This window comes from Nicotiana tomentosiformis, chromosome 12, assembly GCF_000390325.3.
Source record: "Nicotiana tomentosiformis chromosome 12, ASM39032v3, whole genome shotgun sequence".
In the NCBI taxonomy this organism is placed as follows: Eukaryota; Viridiplantae; Streptophyta; class Magnoliopsida; order Solanales; family Solanaceae; genus Nicotiana; species Nicotiana tomentosiformis.
The window spans coordinates 3,599,876-3,621,907 of record NC_090823.1 but is presented as its reverse complement, the minus strand read 5'-3'; the positions used below and the strand labels follow the sequence as shown (position 1 = coordinate 3,621,907).

Below are 22,032 nucleotides of genomic sequence, written 5' to 3'. Positions count from 1 at the left end.
ATCCTTGTATATCTAATTTTAGATATGACAAACCAAACATGCAACAAAAAGTGCATATCCATAATATAATTAAGTGATTATTAATTTCTGCATAATAATTCCTATATAATTTGTCTGTGAACCAAGTAACCCCTTAGAGTTTAAATTTCTATACGCTAACAACAACAATATTATATCCAGTTTCAAGTGTCATCAGCAAATGAGGTCTGAGGAGGTAAATGTGTACACAAATCTTACCTTTGCCTTGTGAAGATAGAGATATCGTTTCCGGTAGATCCTCAGCTCAAGGAAAGCATGATCACAACAGTTTTGAAAAAAGAAATACAGTAGTGGAGAAGCCATAAAGTAGTAACAATAACAAAATAATAAGGTAACTAAAGCAAAAGAAATATCAAATAATAATAAAAAACTAAAAATAAGAAAATCCGAAAATAATACAAATACTACTACTATATAATAAACTTCTATATGATGATCATAGTATAAATATTTACTCTATCAATTGTTATCTATAACTACATATAATCGCTCATAAAATATGCCGTTAAAAACCTGAAAAATATGACACATTAAAAAACACAAAAAAAATATAAATATCCTCTACATAAGCAGTGTTTTTTTTAATGGGCAAAATATATAAAGTATTGGTGATCCAAAGAAGATGAAGTCATACATATTATCCCAATGTCCTATGGGATAGCACATAATATTTGACTTCTCCAAACTTTCACAAATCTTAACCACTCTCTTCTTCTTCTTCTTCTTCTCTTCCTCTCACTGCTCACTTTCTCTAATTCCAACACTTTCTCTTCTCTATAGAAACAAATGCTCTTTCTATTAATCCCACAATATGTAATTGAATCGTCAAGATTAATCTCTTTAATTATATGTAATGAATCTCTTTAAATTTCCATCTTTAGTTTGAAGTTTCTGTCATTAACAAAAGAAGAAAAACACAATATGGGCAAAGCATCCAAATGGTTCAAAGAACTTCTCGGGTTCAAGAAAACTGACTCTTCTTCTTCTTCGTCGTCGTCGTTACACAAAAACCCAAGTCTAAACCCATCACTAACCACTAAAAAGAAATGCAGTAACTTTAAATCCTACAGAGATAATGATTTTCAGCAGCCCCACTATGATCAATATAGTGTCTTCACATCAGTTCGCGGTAGAAGTACTGATGTTGTAGTAGCGGAGACGGATTCAAGATTTAAATTTGGTAAGTTCAACCTTTATACATTTATACAATTATGAGTTCAGAATTTAATATTTTTTGTAATATTTCGGTGATTATAAACATACTTTCTTTGAATTATTTTATGTGACGTTATTTTCTTATTAGTTCGTTTGAAAAAGAATGTGACATATATATATATATATAAACTAGACTTCTGTTGTTGAATTTATCTTCTCTTGAGTATTTATTAGTTGGATAACAAAAGGAAAATCAAGATGGTAAGTTCAAAAATCAAAGTTTAAGAAAATATGGTAGGAGTAAAATATTTTGAATATCCCAAGAAGAGACTAGGAATATGCAAAAAAAATTCCATGGGCTAATAAGTGGTACTTTATACAGTATTAATCTCATAAATTTCACACACAAAGAATATACTTTAATTGATCTGTATTAACTTAAATTGTGTAGTTAATATTTGTACAAATAATTAGTTGGACACCTATGCTCTCAAAAAATATCTTTTTAAACGTAAATTTCTTCTCCTCTTGCAAATTTTAAGAGTTTTGTTTCCTATAAAGTAGTAGTAGTATGAAATTTCATAATCAATAATTGAAGCTAAAATCATCTAACTTTAGTATATGCATCTCTATAATCTTATAAAAATAACATTAAAATCCTTCGTTGAGTAAACAATTTTCGCGAGTAAAATAGATTTCATATTGATGTAAAACCGAAAAACAATAGTCCTCCTCTTCTATAATGTTATTTTCCTTATTTCACATGTAAATAATTTTTATTAGGTTATATCCCCTTCCCTAAAAAAATAAATGTCATTTTAGCTAAATATATTTGGCCAAAATAAATGTTGCTTTGGGAAATTAAAATAACATTAGTATGTTTTTTCAAATCTATTTTCGATCTAATAAATTACCTACAGAATATAATGAGTAATTTGACTATGATATAAAGCATAAATTAATCAAATAAATAAATATTTTATATGATTTTCTTAATGAGCTTACAAATATTTTAAAAATAATTTTATTTTTGATATGAGATAATACTAAATGTGAACCTAATTGTAGTTGCATTAGATAACTTGAAATTGCAACAAAAGAAGATTGTTAATACTTATACGTTAAATGAAAATTTTATAACTCCTGCTAATTCACACACAACATTATCATCAAACAAGTTCTTTTTAAAGTTTAATTTTCAAATAATAGTTGGGATCAATGAAATTATAATTTTTAATGACTTTAGGTATTTTAAGAATAACTTTAGTATCCTTTACGGCACTAATATTTAGGTAATAGTATTATTGGGCTCATGCGCAGCATGGACTATCCCTTACTAGTTAAATTGTGCAGTGAACCCAACCAACAGCCCCGTCACGGTAGAAGAGGTGGTGGAGCTGACGGCTAGTAGCGGTGGTACAAAAGCGGTGACAACATGGAACGGTGTCGTTTTTGGTCGTGAAGAATGGGCTGCCGTCGTGATACAGTCACATTTCCGAGCTTATCTGGTTAGTTATAAAATATATTTTTTGGTTTTATTTATGTCAAAATTTACAATTTTCTTAAAGTATTTTTTTGTAATTTTAAAATACATAAATTTTATTTTAAAAATTTATATTCGAATTACACTAAAAATAAGATAATTTGAGTCTCGTACTTCAAACGCCTTCAATATAAAATGGGATGAAGAGAGTAATACACTTTTTTTTTCTTTTTCATCTTTGATAATTCGACGAATAATTCTTGATAGGAACTATTTACTCGTAATCTGTAAAGGGCGGTGAAAACTGTGTAGAAAGTTTTGTTACTATCGGTACAAAGATGTTGGACCTTTTTACTAGTCTTCATGAAAGGGACAATTAATTACTCCACATGGTCATTTCCTATGTAACAAATTAGTATCACTACAACAAATTTGATTATTTTATCAATGACAAATTATTTTGTCACTTAAAAGTCATATTTCGTCATAAAAATCTTTTGTGACAAAATAATAATTTGTCAATTTTTCGTCCCGAAAATATCGTCACTAAAAGTATACAAAGACACTTTTATGGTTCGTCGTTAAATCAAGTTATATTAGTGACAAATTTGTTTTTTGTTCCCAAATGCCTAGTATTTGTGACGAATTTGTTCGTCAAAAAAAGTATAAAATATTTGTCGCTAATAGCATATTTTTGTCACTAAAAAGACTATCAATGCCGACGAAACTAACTTGTCACTAAATATTTAGTTTAATTAGTGACGACGTCAATTATCTTTAAAGTTATATGTATTTCGTAGCTAAATTAACATTATTTCATCACTAAACACTACATTTTATGTACAAATAATATTTCGTCCCCAAATACATAAATTAGTGACAACTTTGCTTTTACAAAAATAATTTACAATTTGTAGTTGAAAACTACTATGTCGTCGCACATATGTTAATGCAAACAGAATGGCTTAAGTGTCAATGAAATGAAATGAAAATCGTGATAGATTAGGGTTCAAATCCTGACATTGAAAAAGAATAAGTAAGAAACTAAATGCTTTCTTTCCCTTTATCTAAGTTTTGGTTTACAGAGATACATACCTATTACAATTCCATAAAATAGTTGAGTTGCGCACAAAATTATTGAAAACAAATAATTTTCTACAACAGAATTAATTACACTGATCGTGTAAATCAGTTTAAACTATCAATAAATTTAAGATAATACTTTCTTTATCTTTTCTTTGTTAGTATTTCGCATACATTTATGCATTTTGGCAAGTACTGTTACTAGCAGCAACCTCAAATATTTAATGTTGCACGAATTTGGCAATGGGTACTCTTTTGTTGGTTATAAACTAGCTTCACTATTATGATGCTTCTTTACCACAGAAAAAACAATCAGAAACAAAGAGCAAAAAAGTTGTAGTTTTACCGAAAGCAGAGAAGCATGGAAAAAACGTATCCACCATGTATTCATTGGTCTAGTGTAAACATCTGAGTGTGAAAAAAAAAAAAAAGTAGAGCGGTGCAATAAGCTCTCGCTATGCGCGGGGTCCGGGGAAGGGCCGGACCACAAGGGTCTATCGTACGTAACTTTACCCTGTATTTCTGCAAGAGACTGTTTCTACGGTTCGAACCCGTGACCTCCTTTACACTTAAGAGGCTAAGACTTTTTTGCCTATAAAAGGGAAGACCATTAGTTCATTTTAGACACACCAACAAAAGTTGAGTCTTCATTTCTTGTTTCTTCCTTTCTTCCTTTATTAAGAGTGTTTTGTATGAGAGTTAAGTGTTGGGAAGCACCTGTGTGAACCCTTTCTATGGAGTGATCTTGTGAGGTTATTCCCTTAGGATATTTGGGATTAATTAGAGAATTTACTCTAATTTTGTACTCTTATTGGTATAGTGAAATTGCTCCTCTTCGCTTGTGGACGTAGATCACATTGACCGAACCACGTTAAATTGATGTTTTCTTTATCTACTTTAATTGTCGTTATTATCAATTTGCATTGACTTTCTTATTGTTATTATAACGTTGTTTGGCTAAATTCCACACTACCCAGGTTCCCGATCCTAACACTTACCTTGTATTTCTGTAAGAGATTGTTTTCACTGTTCGAACCCGTGAGGCCGTGACCTCCTGATCACATGGCAACAAATTTACCAGTTACGTCAAGACTCCCCTTCAAAACATCGAGTGTGAATTAAGTAATATTTTTCCTGACGTATTATGTTTGCTTAAAGTTTAATTTTCATTTCTCGTATATAACTATCAATTACTAGGGCTATTTGTTAGGTGGTTAAGATTAAGATTATAATTTGTTTGCCCTAAGGGAAAAGTTTAATGGGCCACGTTGCTGAATTTGAATATAAAGAATTACCTTTATGCATGTCCCAAGTTGATAATACAAAAATATGGTCAATGTCCTAATTTTCTGAAAACTTCAAACTTAGACTTTTAAGGGGTGTGAAAATGTATGTTTAGGGCACCTATCACTTTTGAAAAAATTCTACGTTTTTTGTGCACAGGTCCACAAAAAATTATTTATCTATAATATTAATAATTATGTCTCAGTCCCAAACAGTTAAAATTGTCTATATGCAGAGGCGGACCTAGAACAGTTTCTTTATATTTAACTAAACATAACACAACTCAATTTCTTACAGTAATTTAGTGTTTTCTCTTGATACAACCTGATACCTGAATTAATATCACTAGATATCACATTACACTAAGTCACTTGTGCATAGGCGAACCTAAACGTTTTCTTGGGATCCCGTAGAAAATGCTTCTTTTATGCCTCGGATATTAGCCACAGCTCGTATTCTGTTCAAGTACCCCTTCTTCTACTCGAGCCTCGGCAGAGCCTTTTTGATCTCATTCGTATTCTAAGGAATTCTAAAGGACTCTTTCATATTGCACCAGTGTTGGACCCCTTATTCCCGACATGCTATGGTGCCCCGGGCTGTCTCGCGCAGATCTTCGATCCGAACCTTCGCATTGCATCTACTCTCTTAGAGGATGAACCACGCCTTCGCTATCGCAAGAATATAGCGAGATGTTTAACTAAACTCATTGCTTTCGCCTTTTTGCTCAAACTACATGTACACTTATGTAGAAAACACTAAAATGTGTATAAAATAATACAATCATACTCATTCTAAACTCACTGACTCTAGATTCTGTATCCGCCGTTGTAGTAAATGACACTTGATTATACGACTAGCTAGTTTACTGATTTTCTATTTTATGGGTAAATTTTGAAGTCAAAGAGAGCATTAAGGGCATTGAAGGGACTTGTGAAGCTTCAAGCATTAGTAAGAGGTCATATTGTGAGGAAACAAACTGCTGATATGCTAAGGCGTATGCAGGCATTGATAAGAGCTCAGTCGAGAGCTCGTGCTGGACGATCTCAGGTTTCTGAATCGCCTCATTTTAGCACCAAGTCTATTCATTTTTTTCATCAGGTAAGTAAAATTTCACCTTTCCCTCGATTTTTAAATTTGAAAATAAGTTAATTAGTAACAAGTTGTAGTAACTGTCAACTAATTGAGGTAAATTTTTAGTTTTACAAAGATTTTGTCCTGGTTTAATAATTGTATTTTTGAATCTTGGTGTATAGGGTCCTGCAACTCCTGATAAATTCGATCATGTTATTCGCGCAAGGAGCATGAAGAATGATCAAATGTTTATGCTCAAGGTATTGGTTGCATATTTTATACTTCAGGAAACTCATTATCTAAGGAAAACAGTCGAAAATATCTCTTTTTACCCTCCGTTATACTTTGATGTCGTTCATACTGTTGTTAGTAGTAAATCGCCTCGTATTTGTCCTTAATCCTTACGGAGTTCCAACCTGAAGTATAATGGAAGATAACTTTAGACTAGAGTAACGGCTAGAGAGATAAGTTCAGACCTTTTTCCTGATATATTTTGATACGTGGAATCCAACCAATCCATCATAGAGCCTTGTTACGGTCAAGGGCAAGTACGAGACGACTTGCTAATGACAAGGATATGAATGACCATAAAACATAACGGCAGATAAAATTAAAATATTTCATATGCTAGAGACCTGATGTGAATTGCTTCTCGTGAGCCGAGAATCTATCAGAAACAACCTTTTTTATCTCCGCGAGGTAAGGGTAAGGTCTGCATATACATTGGCCTCCCCGGACCCCAACACTCTGAGAATATACTGGGTATATTGTTATTGTTGTTGTCGTCCTCGTTGTATTTCACATGCTAGAGAGGTAAATTTGGATGTTTTCCCATTATCTATTTGCATAGACTTATTCCTAACATAAAATGGTATTATTGCAGAGGAATTCTTCAAACAACATGGGCTGCAGAATGGATAAAAAACAAGGCTCTTTTGCAAGAACTGGCTCAATTGATGATATTGGCAAAATCCTTGATATAAATAGTGGAAAATCATATATTACTTCCACACATAGGAATCTCTTCTATTCCTCTGATCTTAGCTTGAATTCAGACCAATTAAGTTATAGCTTGGATGAAACCTGTTTTTCCTCTGCTGATAATAGCCCACAACTTCTTTCGACCTCATCTAAATGTGCTCGTTCGAGGCGAGCACCATTTACGCCAACTAAGAGTACAGATTGCTCGAGTGAATACTCGAGCAATCATCCAAACTACATGTCTTATACCGAGGCAGCTAAGGCAAAGACGCGATCAATGAGTGCACCAAAACTAAGACCTCAGTGTGATAAGAGGTACTCAAGATCTAACTTGCAAAATGGTTCAATTTTTTGTACCAACTTCACTAGCAAAGGCGTGTATCCGGTTTCTGGTCGATTGGACAGACATGGAATGCCTGTTAGAGGAGATTCGGATGAGTTTAGCCGTGGTTTTTTGCACATATATTAAGATGATTCAAGTTCAAGTTTGCAGTTTGAGTTTCAAAAGTGTTTAGCAAGCTAACATATGTGTATCTAGTTCTGAATGTTTAATGTTCTGAACCTGCATTTTCCTTTGTATTAGAAATACAGTCAAACCTCTCTATAACAGTCTCGTTTGTTCCGAATATTTTTGGATGTTATAGCAAAGTGATGTTATAGACAACATATATTATAACATAACATAAAAATTGGCTCTGAGAAAAGCTTGATTTTTATAGAGAAGTATTGTTATATAGGGATGTTGTTATAGAGAGGTCTGACTGTATAATTACTGAACTGATGTGAATCACTTTGTGTCTGGTTTTGATCATTTAACTATAAAGGATGTAATCTCTCAGCTAACTGCATGTTTTGTTTACTGTTGAATCCATAAATTTGTATAAGTCAGCAATGTATGTCAAATAGTTTCAAAATTAGTATTTACTGAATACATAACTGAAACTTTATGTAAAAACTGAAAGAGATTAAATGGGATGAAAGGGAAGAAGAGAAAAAAGGCAAAAATCTAATAACATGTTTGTTTGAACTTTTTCTGATTACGATGGTCAAATTGACTATATTTCGATGTGAATTCGGACATAGATTCTTTAAGTTTTTAAAAATAAAATATACATATTTAGAAACTAAATAAAAAATACTATAAGTTACTATAGTTAACAATCCAAAATTTTTTATAACTATTTGCAAAACATATGGTCAAAGAAAATCTTCTTTGACTCCCCAAATAGTAATTGGTTCATTCTTTTTGAAACGAAAGAAGTACAACATAAATAACATCGTCTGGCCTAGGAAAAGTGTCACGTCACCTCCGTATAAACCAGAATTATTTAGATACATAAATAGTTGAATCCGCTAATACAAGAAAGACATCTTGTGTATAGTGGTAAAAATGGTTCAAAGATGGCTTCAGATTACAAGTTTAAATCTCAGTTATAACATTCCTAACATTTTAAATGTCATTTTAATTAAAATAAGTGGAGAAGAACAATCTTCACATATTAAATACTCAATTTCTTCTTTCCAATTGTAGACCTCTGTGTCCATTATTTGACTTCTAATTACAATCCAAAATAAAGAAATGGTAACTGGTCAATAGACAAATATAAATTTAGTAGTTGTGGCAGCTAAAAAGTTGCATTCAAAATTTCAAATGTTCTTGATTGTTTCCTGCAATTTATAGTCCTAATCTAGAGAAGACCCTCTTTTATCTTTTTAAATTCTTTCTTCATTATTTTTTTTTTTGGGCTATCGCTCCGTTTCAGTTTATGTGATATTATTTTCTAAATTAGTCTACTCCAAAAATAATGATACACTTCTATATTTGAAAATAATTAATTTTATACTTCCGATGTTACCCTTTACGAAAAAAATTTATTGCCACACAAATGTAAAATGTTAGGACGTTTAATAAGTTTCAAAATATTTATAGCTACACATACCATATGGTATATTTAAAATTAAAATGTCAATTTTTTTTATTTCTTTCATATTGGAATAGAGTAAGCACTAATTATTAAGCAACACATAAATGTAAATATTTAAAGATTGTATCTGTTATAAGAGAGAGAAAAGGACAACTTGTAACAAATAGGTTTCGTGGTGTAGTTGGTTATCACGTCAGTCTAACACACTGAAGGTCTCCGGTTCGAGTCCGGGCGAAGGCATTTCAATTTTGTTTCCACTTCCTATTTTTTTGGCAGATAACAATGAGATGTATTTTCCGTTATTCTTTGTAAAATTGAGGTCATTTCTTTTGAAAACATGAAACATATTAAGAAAGAGAATTGCAATGAATATAATCTCTCACTAAGGGTGTATTTGGTACGAAGGAAAATATTTTTCATGAAAATTATTTTCCAAAAAAATGAGTGATTTTATCACTTATTTTTCCTTGTTTGGTTGGTGAGTGGAAAACTTTTTTCGAAAAATATTTTCTAGTGTTTGGTTAGAAAGTAGAAAATATTTTTTTATGCTACTCTCCTCACCCCCTTCCCCCAAGTCCCCATGTTTCCTTGCTCCCCCCACCCCCACCTCAAATACCCAACGTTTTCAAGACTCTATTTTCTTCAACAATTTAATTATTCTTCTAAAAAATTACACAAACCCAAAGGAAATAATGTGTTGCTTTATTTTTTTACGCAAAACAACGTTGAAATTTATGCTCCATAACTATAAAGAAACTACTTTTTTTGGTTGAAAAAGAAAGTACTCTTTCTACAATATGAAAATAAAGTAATCATTTTATTGAAATAAAAGAAAATACTTTTTTTACATGAAAAGAAAATAGTAATTTTGTTGAAATAAAAAAAATACTTTTTATATGTCATGGAAAGAAAATACTTTTTCTACATCATGGAAAGAAAATACTCATTTTGTTGAAATGAAAGAAAATATTTTTTCTAGAAAGTATTTTTTTTTGTTAAAATGAAAAAAATACTTTTTATATCATTGTGATGACCTAATATGTCATCTTTAATTTTAAACATTCATTTCTATGTTCTGAAAACTCGAATAGTACCTTTCAGAATTTTTCGACTTGCGTGTGCAGTCCGTAAATTTATCTAAAAAATTTTTATGTGAAAAATTGATTAAAATGTGAAATGGAGCTTCAAAACTCATTTGAGTTGACTTCGGTCAACGTTTTGAATAAACGGACCCAGATCAGTATTTTAACGATTTTGGTAGGTCCGTATCATAATTTGGGACTTGGACATATGCCCGAAATTTAATTTGGAGGCCCCTAGCTTGAGTTATCGCCATTTATTAAAAATTATAAGTTTGAAAGTTTAAAAATTTCAAAGTTTGACCACAAATTGACTTTTATTGATATCGAACTAGGATTGAGATTCCAAGAATTTGAATAGCTCTGTTATGTCATTTATGACTTGTGCGACAAATTTGAAATCATTCTGAATTCATTTAATACGTTTCGGCACGGTTTTTGTAAAGTGAAAAGTTTGAAAACTCATAAGTCCGAATCGGGGTATGAATTGTAATTTCGACATTATTTGACGTGATTTGAGATCCTGAGTAAGTCCGTATTATGTTACGAGACTAGTTGGAATATTCGGACGAGGTCCCGAGAGGCTCGGGTAAGTTTCGGGCGAGTTTCAAACCATTTTTGTTCAAGAACACAAGTATGGTTCTGGTGTGTCACACCTGCGCAATTTTGGCCGCAGGTGCGTGATCGCTTCTGCGGAGGCAGTGTCGCTTTTGCGACTTTGAGGCCAGGGGAGAAGCTTCGCTTCTGCGAAGCTTCGCTTCTGCGAAGCTTAGGACGCAGGTGCGATGCCCGCTTCTGCAGTGCCATGATCGCATATGCAATCTTTCTCGCTTCTACGGCTTCCTTCGCGCTTCTGCGACGTGAAGGTCCGTAGATGCGGTCTTCTGCTTGGATGCCCTGTTCTGCAAATGCGAGCTTTCTCTCGCAATGCAAGCTCGCATATGCGAAAATTTAGTCCGCATATGCGAAAATGCTGGACAGAATATATAAAATCGGGTGTTAGCTATTTTTACTCATTTTTGAGTTTTGAGTCTCGAATTTGGGCGATTCCAAAGGGATTTTTCACGACTTCGACTTGGGCAAGTGTTCTATATCCGAAAGTGATTATATTTCATAAATCCATGTTTATATTCATCGTTTATTTGGGATTTAGATGGAAGAAATTGAAATTTTTATAAAACTTTTCAAAAAATGAAAATTTAGGATTTGAAAGACAATCTGATGTCGCAATTTGATAATTTTAGAATGGTTGAACTCGTATCGGAACGGGCGTCCTGATTCCGTGATTTTTCATCGGGTTCCGAAAAGTAGGACCCACCTTGACTTTTGGTTGACTTTTCCGAAAATGACTTAAATTAAGTCTCTTTCGAATTATGAATAATTTCTAAAGCTCCAATTGAATTGTTGGCCAATAATTTGATAGGTTTGATTGGTTTGGAGACTAATTCGAAAGAAAAAGTTGCGGTCGAGTGATCACTTGAAATTGCGAAACGAGGTAAGTGTCGTTGTTAGCCTTGACTTTAGGGAATAGAACCCTTGAATTATTTGTTACGTGAATTCCATGTGTAACGACGTATATGCGAGGTGACGAGTGCCTATACGTCGTCAAATTGATTGTTTGCATATTTATCTGAAATTATAAATTATTTTAAATCATGAATTAATTATTATACTAATTAATTCTCTCATATTCCTTGTCCAACATTATGTCTTGAATTCATGCTATAATTGTTACATGCTTATTTGACTTATGTGTCTTAATTGCTACTTGACATTTAGCATATTAAATACTAAATTGTTTATTTTCTCCCTGATTTCCACAATTAATTGCTACTTGTCATTACTTGTTTTCTAAATAAATCATAATCATTGTATGCATTGCGATTTCTTATTAAATGTGATATTTATTGGAGTATTTTTATATTTAATAGTTAAATTATATTGTTGGATCGGGTTGCACGCCGCAACGGATTTTACTTTAAGTTTATATTGTTGGAGCGGGTTGCACGTCGCAACGGAATTTAATTGGAAGATTATATTGTTGGATCGGGTTTCACACCGCAACAGATTTTATTCTAAGTTTATATTGTTGGAGCGGGTTGCACGCCGCAACAGAATGATAAAAGAAATAATTAATTATAACTGTTGAATTGACTTCAGTTATCGATTTGATTTACTTGTCTGACCTTTATTCCTATAATCATTATTGTTATTGCGTACAGGTTAATGTAAGCGACCTGCCTTAGCCTCGTCACTACTTCGTCGAAGTTAGGCTCGGCACTTAAAGAGTACATGGGGTCAGTTGTACTCATACTACACTATGCACTTCTTATGCAGATACTAGAGTTGGTCCCCGCGGCGTACTGTAGATTTGCTCGGATTCAGCTATCAGAGGAGACTTGAGGTATAGCTGCACGACGTTCGCAGCTCTGAAGTCCCCTTCTACTTTATCTTAGCTGTGTCTTTCTTTCAGATAGCTTTATTTTATTCAAACCCTTGTTTGTATTATTCTAGAAGCTCGTGCACTTGTGACTCCTGTTCTGGGATGGTATTTAGACATCGTATTATTTTTGGTTTGCACATTTAAATTCAGATATTATTTCGGTTGTTGGTTTCTTTATTATTTAACTAAAATGAATTGCTAAAAATGATTTAAATTATTCTAACGTTGGCTTGCCTAGCAAGTGAAATGTTAGGCGTCATCACGGTCCCGAAGGTGGAAATTTCGGGTCGTGACAAGTTGGTATCAGAGCACTAGGTTACTTAGGTCTCATGAGTCACGAGCAAGCTTTGTAGAGTCTGAAGGATCGGTACAGAGACGTCTATCTTTCAGGGATGGGGTGGGGTGGTGGAGATGAAAAATAGGGTGGAGAAGATTGAAAAAGAGTTTTGAAAAATATTTTTCCTCTTGATAGGGAAAACATTTTCCTCCAATCGGAGGAAAATGAGTTGATGAGGAAAATATTTTCCAAAACATTTAAGCCAACCAAACATAAAAAAATTAAAAAATATTTTTTGAAAAATATTTTCCTTCATACCAAACACGTGATTTCTTGAATTTTTCTACAAGTTAGAAAAATGTTCTAGTGATTTCTTGAATGTTTCTACAAGTTGAGAAATGTTGAGTATTAGAACGTCAAGGGCAGATGTAGGAGGTCACTATTCATATAGATTTGACTCAAAATTTATATATATATTAAGAAATTCACTAAATAAGTAAAAATAATAGATGGCAAACTCCTCAACTCAATGGGTTCGTGGCAGAATTTCGAGCTCGAAACCATAATGTTCAAATTCTGGATCTACATATACTAAATGAATAGCCATGGGTGGACGTTATAATAATAACTATAGAATGACAAAAGGATGAAAAGTCAAAATGCATTTCAACAAAATACTAGTATTAGAATTTTAGGAGGAAATAATGATCGATGAGCATTGAAAGATGCAATAATTCACAGAAAAAAAGGCAAATTTCTATATGCACTACCCAATTAAATCTAACAAAACACTTAACTCCTTCATAATATCCAACGTAAGCTTGTACTAGGTGAGTGTAATCTCGGTCAATGAGTGCTAACCTCTGAACAACAACAAAAAACTCAACAATCCCACAAGTTTGGTCTGAGGAGAATAGAGTGTACGTAAACTTTACCCTTACCTTGTGAGGATAGAAAAGTTGTTTCCGATAAACCCTCGGCTCAAGGAAAGATAAAAAAGAAGCAGTAGCAGCAAATAGTAACAATAACACAATAGTAAAAGAAACAACTCTAATTATGGAAAAACTGTTGGAATATAAGATGGCACTCTATATAATATCACAAGGCACAAAGAGAAGATGAAAGAAAGAGAGAGAGAGACATAGAACACACTACTAATATAGAAAGTTCTGCTCTTACAAAACAAGATTATAAATGAGCTTTTATATATGCTAAAGGATAATTCGATATTCAATACTACTAAAATGCCACATACTATGACCACTTGAAAACACAAAAGCATGCATGCACCTAGATATCATAAAGGTTTCGTACCCGAGAACAATAACAATAACAACAACAACTGAAATCTCACAAGTGGGGTCTGAGAAAAGTAGTGTGTACGCAGACCTTACTCCTACCTTGTGAAGATGGAAAGATTGTTTCTGATAGACCTTCAACACAAGTAAAAATGCAAAAGAAAGCAACAACACAAGCAATGACGTTTGTACTTGATCACATAGATTCTAAAAGTCAGGACAAGAATGGATTCTCAATCAGATGATAAAACTCCACCTACAATTTCAAACTTCTGGCCAAAAAGAATCATGTAATGACACTACCTTGCTGCAAGTATTATCTTTTAAGCTGATTAACATAACTTGGTGAGGTATGTAGATGGCCATATATAGTTCCTAATCATTCCCTTCTTTTGCCATAACAGAAAGCACCTCAATTTGGTAAACATTAAGTATGCCATAGACCTTACATAAGCTCCTAACTCATCAGAAAAAGAAAAATATATATCAACAAACAAGATAAAGGAAAAATAACCAAAATTATAGTGAATCCACTCTCAACTCAGCTCACCTGATATCAAAGGATTAAACAATAAACCGATATCATTTGTGATCGAAATAGGATACCACCTCGGTAATTTCTTTTCTCCCCTTCTGCTGTTATATCTGCACCTTATTTTACAAAAGCTGCTTGTTTGGCTTCATTGCCTTACCATCCGTTCGCCGCCTCCATAGAAAGATTGGTCACTTTCTTAGTATTATTATTTTTTGATTGATTATTCAACTTTGTTTGTACAAGATTGAATTGCAGATTTCATCTCCTCTTTACCCAATAATGTTTCTACTATCACCTGCACAAAACAATGCCCATATATAACCGTTGAGTACTACGATAAAAAAGAACAACCTATGCACATATTTTAGAATAGATGGTAGCAATAAAGTTACAAGTCGGAAAACAAGGTGATAAGGTCCAAGAAATTGTAAGATTAGGATTTGTGAAGCATTTCACAATTCTGAACATTTGAAGGAGGCGTAACTGCTAAAGTTGTTGCCATGTGACCTCCCGGGTTCGAGTCGTGGAAACAGCCTCTTGCAGAAATGCAAGGTAAGGCTGCATACAATAGACCCATGTGGTTCGGGCCTTCCTCGGACACCGCGCATAGCGGGAGCTTAGCGCACCGGGCTACACTTTTTCACAGTTCTGAACTTTAAGAAAAGAAGTCCAAGAAATACTTGATTGATATGAACAGGAGAATTAAACATTTTGATCCCGATATAGCTTTCAAAACTGCAACTTTATCTTTCTTTTGCAGGGAAGAAAATAGTTTAATAAAACATTTTTTATGATGTAAGTTGGGGCAAATTAAGTAGGAGAAAGTTCACCTCTTGTACCCTATTTCCCGACCGAGCAAGTAACTTGTATTGATTTTCAAACATGGATGCCATATATACCTGATAGCAGATAGACGATTAGAAGCTCCCGAAAACAATAAAAAATGGTTAAGTTCTATTGTGTATGCCTTATGTAAAGGTGTAACCTGAAATGTTGGAGCCAAACCAGGGCTCATAAAGTACCGTCCTTTTGACACAGAGGAAATACCCTCAAACTGCTGTAATTCTTTGATAAGTGATTCCACATCCGGCCACTGGCGACATCACATTAATATTCTACTATCAGCCATAGACAAAGTATTGCAATTTACAATCAGATTCAGTAATGATTTCTTTTTTTTTTTTCTGAAGAGTATCATCTATACTATGTTGAGTTATGTATGCAATTCATTGTTCGAGATGATAACAAGTATCCCTTTAACTGAAAACGAGGACAACCATGACGTACTGATCTAAGGTGTATTCGGTAAATTGAATCAAGTTGCAAAAGGAATAAAACTGCTCAATTGTAAGGGTGAGAACATAAACCTCAGTATCTTGCTCCGCTGCTTGGAGTTTTCCATTCAAATTATCATGATCACCAACTACAGCCTCCAACGCCTCCATCATCGGATCTGGCTGCAAAAAGTACATTTAAACGCATCGGTAAATATCACTGTTAACTAACAATATCAGGAAAACCCCCTAATAATATCAGGAAAAACAGATGGATTACCATTATTTCCTTCAACGACAAAAAGATGCGCTCAAGTGAAAAGTTTAACTGGTGAACTTTTGCCTCCACAATCTACAGAAAAGAAAAAACAAATTCCACAATAAAAGTAAGATATTTGTAAAACTATTAGCTCTGAAATTATCATAGAACATTTTATGCGCTTAACCTGTAAATACATTCACATGCACAACATAATTAACAAACTAAGCCAGTATCGCGTTTTCACAACTCAAAACACTATACTTATATTCATCAGATAAATTTCTTGTTCATTTCACTTTTACAACAGAAGGTATGAAACACAATTTTGTAACGTATATTCTTCGAGAAGCAACTACCTGACCAATTTTAAAGTACGACACAGGGTCTAAAGTGGCGTCCCATGAGACTTCTGTCTGGTGAATTAGAGCAGGTACTCCTTCAACCTATATTAAAAATATTGCAAATTTAAGATGTAGTCAATAGTTAACTGGAGTGACTGCCAAGTGTCATATGTCTTCCATAAGAAGCTCATGCTACATCACTGATATACCTCAACGAATATCCCGAAGTAGGTAATTTTTTGTATGCAACATTTTACCAGGTCCCCAACCTGAAGTTTAGCCTGCAATGCAAATAACACAAGCTCGGTGACTTCATTGTGGGAGCAAGATCCCAAATTACTAACACTGAGATACTAGCATACAGTTACTCTCCAAAATACATAGGTAATATTGCATACGTTCCCGCTTCTTTCAAAACCCAATCAACTAGAACTATTGAGAATAACCCCTTTTTCTTCCTTTTATTTTTGTGGGGAGAAGGTGGAGAGTATGTTTTTTTTTTGTTTTTTTTTTTGGGGGGGGGGGGGGGGGGGTGATTCTCAATGATTAACTTTATTTCAAAGTATGCTTATTTATTTTCTCGATATCTCTTCGGAACAATATATAACAAGGAGAAGAAGAAGCCAGGTCGGGTCTGCTGAAGTAAGTCACAATGTTCATAACCAGTTTAACATAGAAAAGCTAATACCAAATACTATGGAAGCTCGGAAGTTTGAGAAATAGCCAGCTGGAAAACGAATAAGCAAAAAAATTGCAAGTTTTAAACAAGGTAAAGTTGTTACCATAAGGATCCTCTTCTTCTCGACCAATTCTTCCTTTTCTTTCGCCTTTATCGAGAATATTAGCCTTCTGGAATTTCTGTCAGCCAACACCACACTTACTCTGACCCTCTACATGACAGAGATCACAAATTACGGTCTAACTCGGAGTACTAATATTGACATAAAATAATGATGCTCTCCTCACCTGACCAACAAATGATGATAAGAATTTTAGCTTCTCTTGGTCATAAATCCTGAGAAGATCTTCAAGTTTCATCTCTGACGAGATCTCCTCGACATTTTGAGCAATTTGCAGATCTAGGCCGGCCTCAGGAAAAGCTGCCTTACCAAAACCATCATGTCCTCCAATGATCCCCAAACCTTGCTTGTACAGGGATGGATTTAAGCCTTTTTCCCTTAACCAGGATTCAAAAGCTAAGAATTTCCACCTCGCTGCTAGATTGCGGTATGGCAAAAATCCTATCAAGGAACCAAAAGATACCTGTAAAAAGACGCCGCGAGTTTCCATAAGAAAAAAGTTGAGAGCAGATGTGCACCTGCCACTAAATAAAAGTAAAAAATGAACTAATATGATGAGTTGGGGTAGTAAGTAGACTTACAACAAACCCTCTGGTGCTACAGCTGACTAGTTCCACTTCATCTCTTCCTCCACTCTTAACAAGCTCTTCAGCTCTTACCCAGTCATTATCCTCGTGTTCCTACAAAATTACAGCACTCAGTTTATTTTTTTCCAGTTTATGTAGGAGCCGCGGGAACACAGGCCCCAGCTGCCACAAATTATGACATAGGCTCGGCCAGTTGGGCCGACCTTAGGCGGGCACCCCTCGAATGTGCAATGGAGGTCACCAACCTAGGCCATGGCCTTCATGATTGCCCATTGACCGTGTCCAGGTAAGTATTTGCAGCACTCAGTTTTTATTTTTTATCAATACATTTTTCCTAGTTAAGGAACTGATGCAGAAAGAAAAATGATTAATCTACCTTAATGGGTGATTTTGCCAGGAAGTTGTCAATCTCTGAAGCATTTCCGTAGCCCTCTGATTTGACACGACGCATTGCCTCTTGACTAACACTTGATGTTGCCTTTTTAGGTTGGCCTAACCTATAGCAGCACAAGTTAGTAATCAAGCAAAATCCAACAGCAAAGTACCTAAAGGCAAATAACGTCCACAAGTACCTTTTGGGTTTTCCGAGAAGCGCAGCATCCAAAGATTCAGTCTGCTGGAATCCTTGAAAAACAATCAACTTAAAAAGATTAAGATGCTTAAATTACCACTTCAGACGAGTATCTGTCAAGAACAGAATTCGGTTACCTGTCTCTGAGCCTTGCTCCTCAAGAGGATTACTTATGCTACTTTGTAACGGTTGGTCAAGTTTATGCTCAGAAGAAACGTTAGCAGCATTCGACGTACTTTCATCCAAAACACTAGCACGCTGATCCTCGGAAGATTCTTGGTTTGGATCTATCTTCAGATTTAAATTACTAGACTCTGGCTTATTCAGAAGCAAGCTGTTTTTGGATTCATTAGTTGATGCATACACTGCAGTTAGACTAGAATCTGTAGTGTCGTCGCTAGCTACAGGTAAGATATCGCTTGATTGTCCATTCTTTTCACTATTGTCGGAGTTGATACTCATCGTCATCGGCTCCGGCTTCTTCAACAATGCAGCATCACTAAACTTATCGCTCGATTGTCCATTGTTTTCACTACTGACGGAGTTGATCCTCATTGGCTCCGGCTTCTTCAACAATGTAACATCACTAAACTTCTCAGATTTCGGTTCTTTGCTCATTTTGAGTGTCAAGTTTGGCCTAATTTTGAAATTCGATGATTCATCATCCTCAGAATACAAAGATGGTTTCCGCAATATAACATTTGGAACACTACTTTTCCTACTTACTGCAGGTACTGAAATTGGTTGGCTTTGTTTATTATCACCCACGGTCTCTAGCGGTTTCCGCAACATAACATTTGGAACACTATTTCTCCTACTTACTGCAGGCCTTGAAATTGGTTGGCTTTGTTTATCACCCTCAGTCTTTAGGGGTTTATCATCAACCTCGAACTTAACTCCCTTCTTGGGCACGGGGCGAACCAAATTTAATCCATTTGATGAATTGAGAGAATTCTTTTCCTTGGACCCGTCAAATGGAACCTCCACAATTTCACCAGATGTTTTACCCTTCTTCTTTTCAAATGACTCTTCGATTTCAAGATAAGATGCATCCGGGTTTGTCTTCCTACTTACTATCTATGAAATCAAGAATCACTATCAGAAATAGAAAGAAACATACAGGAACCAGAGATTCATTCAAAATGCTACTACTAGCACAAATTTTACTTTTTTCCTCTTCCAAATGCTGATAACTCTATGCACAAGGGCAGCCGGTGCACTAAGCTCCCGCTATGCGGGGTCCGCGAAGGGCCGGACCACAAGGGTCTATTGTACGCAGCCTTACCCTGCATTTATGCGCTGATAACTCTATGCAATCAGCAAAATACGAATATATTACAATAGTAACGCAGAAGCATATAACTTTGGCATGAGAGACTGAAATTTTGGAACTTAAGTTACAGATAGGTCAATACTAAGAAACTCACAATATATTAGCAGATATCAACTTACAATCTGTATAGTACAATTCCAGATACAAGAGTAGTTCTCTTTTCCTATAGTAATCCACATTCTGTTGGTAACCAAATCAAAGTTTAAAAATTTAGAGGGGATAAAACACTCCATTCTCACCACATGCAGAAAAGTAACATAACTCCTCAAGTTTGAAATGCATTGATTCAAAAAGTCTCTTAACTATATATACTATCAACTATTTCTTTATTCTAAACTAGTTTTTGGGTCGGCTACATGAATCCTAGATGCACGATTAGTTCTCCTTTCCTCTAGAATCCTCATTTCGTTGGTAAACAGAGCAAGGTTTAAAACTTTAGAGGGGATAAAACTCTCCATTCTCAGCACACAAGTAGAAACAATCACTCGACTCCTCATATTTAAATTAAACAATACAAAAGTCTCTTAACTATATATACTATCAACTACATTTCAATCCTAAACTAGTTAATTGGGTCGGCTAGATAATTGGAAGTTCCAACTAATAAGAAGCCTAATGAACCCGTTTCAGTTTATGTGACACTATATCTTTATCAATCCGTTCCAAAATAAATGACACAATATTAAAAACAATCTAACTTAAACTTCTCATATTACCCTTATGCCGCACATATGATATGAAATATTTAAGATCACATATTTCAACAGTCTTATAGTCACACAAATGTTATAGCATATTTAAGACTACAAGCATAAAAATCTTCATTTCTTACTTAAATTTCATGCCCAGTCAAATAGGTTCACATAATTTGAAACGAATAGAGTATGTCTCAATACAAAACTAGCTTTTTGGTCGGCTATACGAATCTTATATACTCCCTCCATTTTAAAAAGATTGGCACTATTTCCTTATTATTCTGTTTAAAAAAGATTGACACATTTCAATATTTCCTTAATAAGAAGGATTTATAGCCACACAAATGTTATGACAGATTTTAGATCACAAGTTTCAAAAGTTTTATACCTTATTTAAGATCACATATCTCAAAAATCTTTCTTGTTTATTAAAATTTGTGTCAAGTCAAACTAATACAAACGGAGGGAGTACCTATATTCTTAACTAAACAAAGAAAATTTCAAAAACCAATAAAGAACATAATTTGCTGAAATGAACAAGGTAAAATGTAGACCACCTTAGCTATGGTCAATTTTGGGTCTTCTCCAATCAATCTGCCAAACTTGAGCTCCATTTGGTCCCACTGGTCAAGCTTATTACTACTCCTATCATCCTCTTTAGAAGCAAAAACAACAACTTTCTTGCTCTTTCTGCCATAAAAACCAGTTCTTGACAAAACCCCACTTGCAATTGAGCTGCATTTATCATATTTATCAGCAAAAACAGAAACTTTCTTGGATTTGCTGGGTAAAAGATGAGTTCTTGAAAAAACCCCACTTGTTATTGAGCTTGAATTATCATTATCATAAGCAAAAACAATAACTTTCTTGGATTTTTTGGGTAAAAAATGTGTTCTTGATAAGAACCCATTTGTTAGGGAGCTTGACTTATCATGTTTACAAGGAAAAATAGTAGCTTTATTGGATTTTTTTGGGGGGAAAAGGGATTTTGAGATTCTTGAATTGTGTAAAGATGAAACTGACAAGAAGGGGTTGGGCGTTAAGGTTTTGTCAAAGGTAAGGTTGTTCATTCTTGAAAAAAATTCAAAGTAAATTTCATCAGATATTATTGACTAATATTAAAGATGTTTAGAGGAACGAGAGATTGTGAGACTTGTGAAGTGTAACCAGTAGAGAGTGAGAATTTGCCTTTGGTTTATCCTCTCTCAAGTATTTTTTGTTTGAGATGGTGAGAGTTCTGGAATTCGTGGTGTTGGCGTAAGGGGTGTCACGTGATTGGCACGTGAATTCCTTTTTATTTTATATGCTAAAACAGTTAAGATCCTTACACAAATAACCGGTCATATACGTTATTTATTTTTTTTTAGCCACGTACAAAGATTATATATTGATTATATATAATTTGCATATATTATATATTTTATTTTTAGTTTAAGCGGTTGGATGGTCGGCTATTTAATAAACTTGGCAACAAATGGGGTTTCATAAACCACTATAGTTTAGAGCCCAATAACTA

General features: G+C 34.2%; 2 protein-coding genes and 2 non-coding genes across 5 annotated transcripts; 2 read left to right on the top strand and 2 right to left on the bottom strand.

Annotated features, from left to right (window-relative positions):
• The first annotated feature begins 694 nt into the window (after positions 1–694).
• Positions 695–7,914, top strand: LOC104119158 (protein IQ-DOMAIN 22-like). Its single transcript, XM_009630589.4, has 5 exons — positions 695–1,219; positions 2,548–2,702; positions 5,942–6,142; positions 6,298–6,375; positions 6,999–7,914. Exons 1-5 carry the CDS (start codon positions 961–963, stop codon positions 7,563–7,565), a joined length of 1,260 nt encoding a protein of 419 aa, XP_009628884.1. The 5' UTR covers positions 695–960; the 3' UTR covers positions 7,566–7,914.
• A 1,273-nt stretch (positions 7,915–9,187) lies between these two features.
• Positions 9,188–9,261, top strand: TRNAV-AAC (transfer RNA valine (anticodon AAC)). Its single transcript has one exon. It is a non-coding gene; the product is annotated as a tRNA-Val (tRNA).
• A 5,226-nt stretch (positions 9,262–14,487) lies between these two features.
• On the bottom strand, positions 14,488–21,735 carry LOC104119148 (uncharacterized). Of its 2 annotated transcripts, XR_004503122.2 has the most exons (15): positions 21,074–21,735; positions 18,626–19,565; positions 18,490–18,541; positions 18,294–18,414; positions 17,912–18,010; positions 17,497–17,793; positions 17,313–17,420; positions 16,740–16,811; positions 16,546–16,632; positions 16,208–16,279; positions 16,021–16,110; positions 15,639–15,746; positions 15,484–15,552; positions 14,669–14,948; positions 14,488–14,575 (listed from the first exon to the last, which is right to left on the bottom strand). XR_004503122.2 is itself a non-coding variant. In XM_009630577.4 (14 exons), the coding sequence occupies exons 1-14, from the start codon at positions 21,584–21,586 to the stop codon at positions 14,874–14,876; spliced, it is 2,703 nt and encodes a 900-aa protein (XP_009628872.1). In that variant the 5' UTR covers positions 21,587–21,735; the 3' UTR covers positions 14,488–14,873. The 2 variants fall into 2 exon arrangements, 1 of the variants encoding a protein (XP_009628872.1); XM_009630577.4 differs by having other exon boundaries at positions 14,488–14,948.
• On the bottom strand, positions 18,052–18,211 carry LOC117273174 (U1 spliceosomal RNA). The gene has a single exon (XR_004503134.1). It is a non-coding gene; the product is annotated as a U1 spliceosomal RNA (small nuclear RNA).
• Positions 21,736–22,032: the final 297 nt, after the last annotated feature.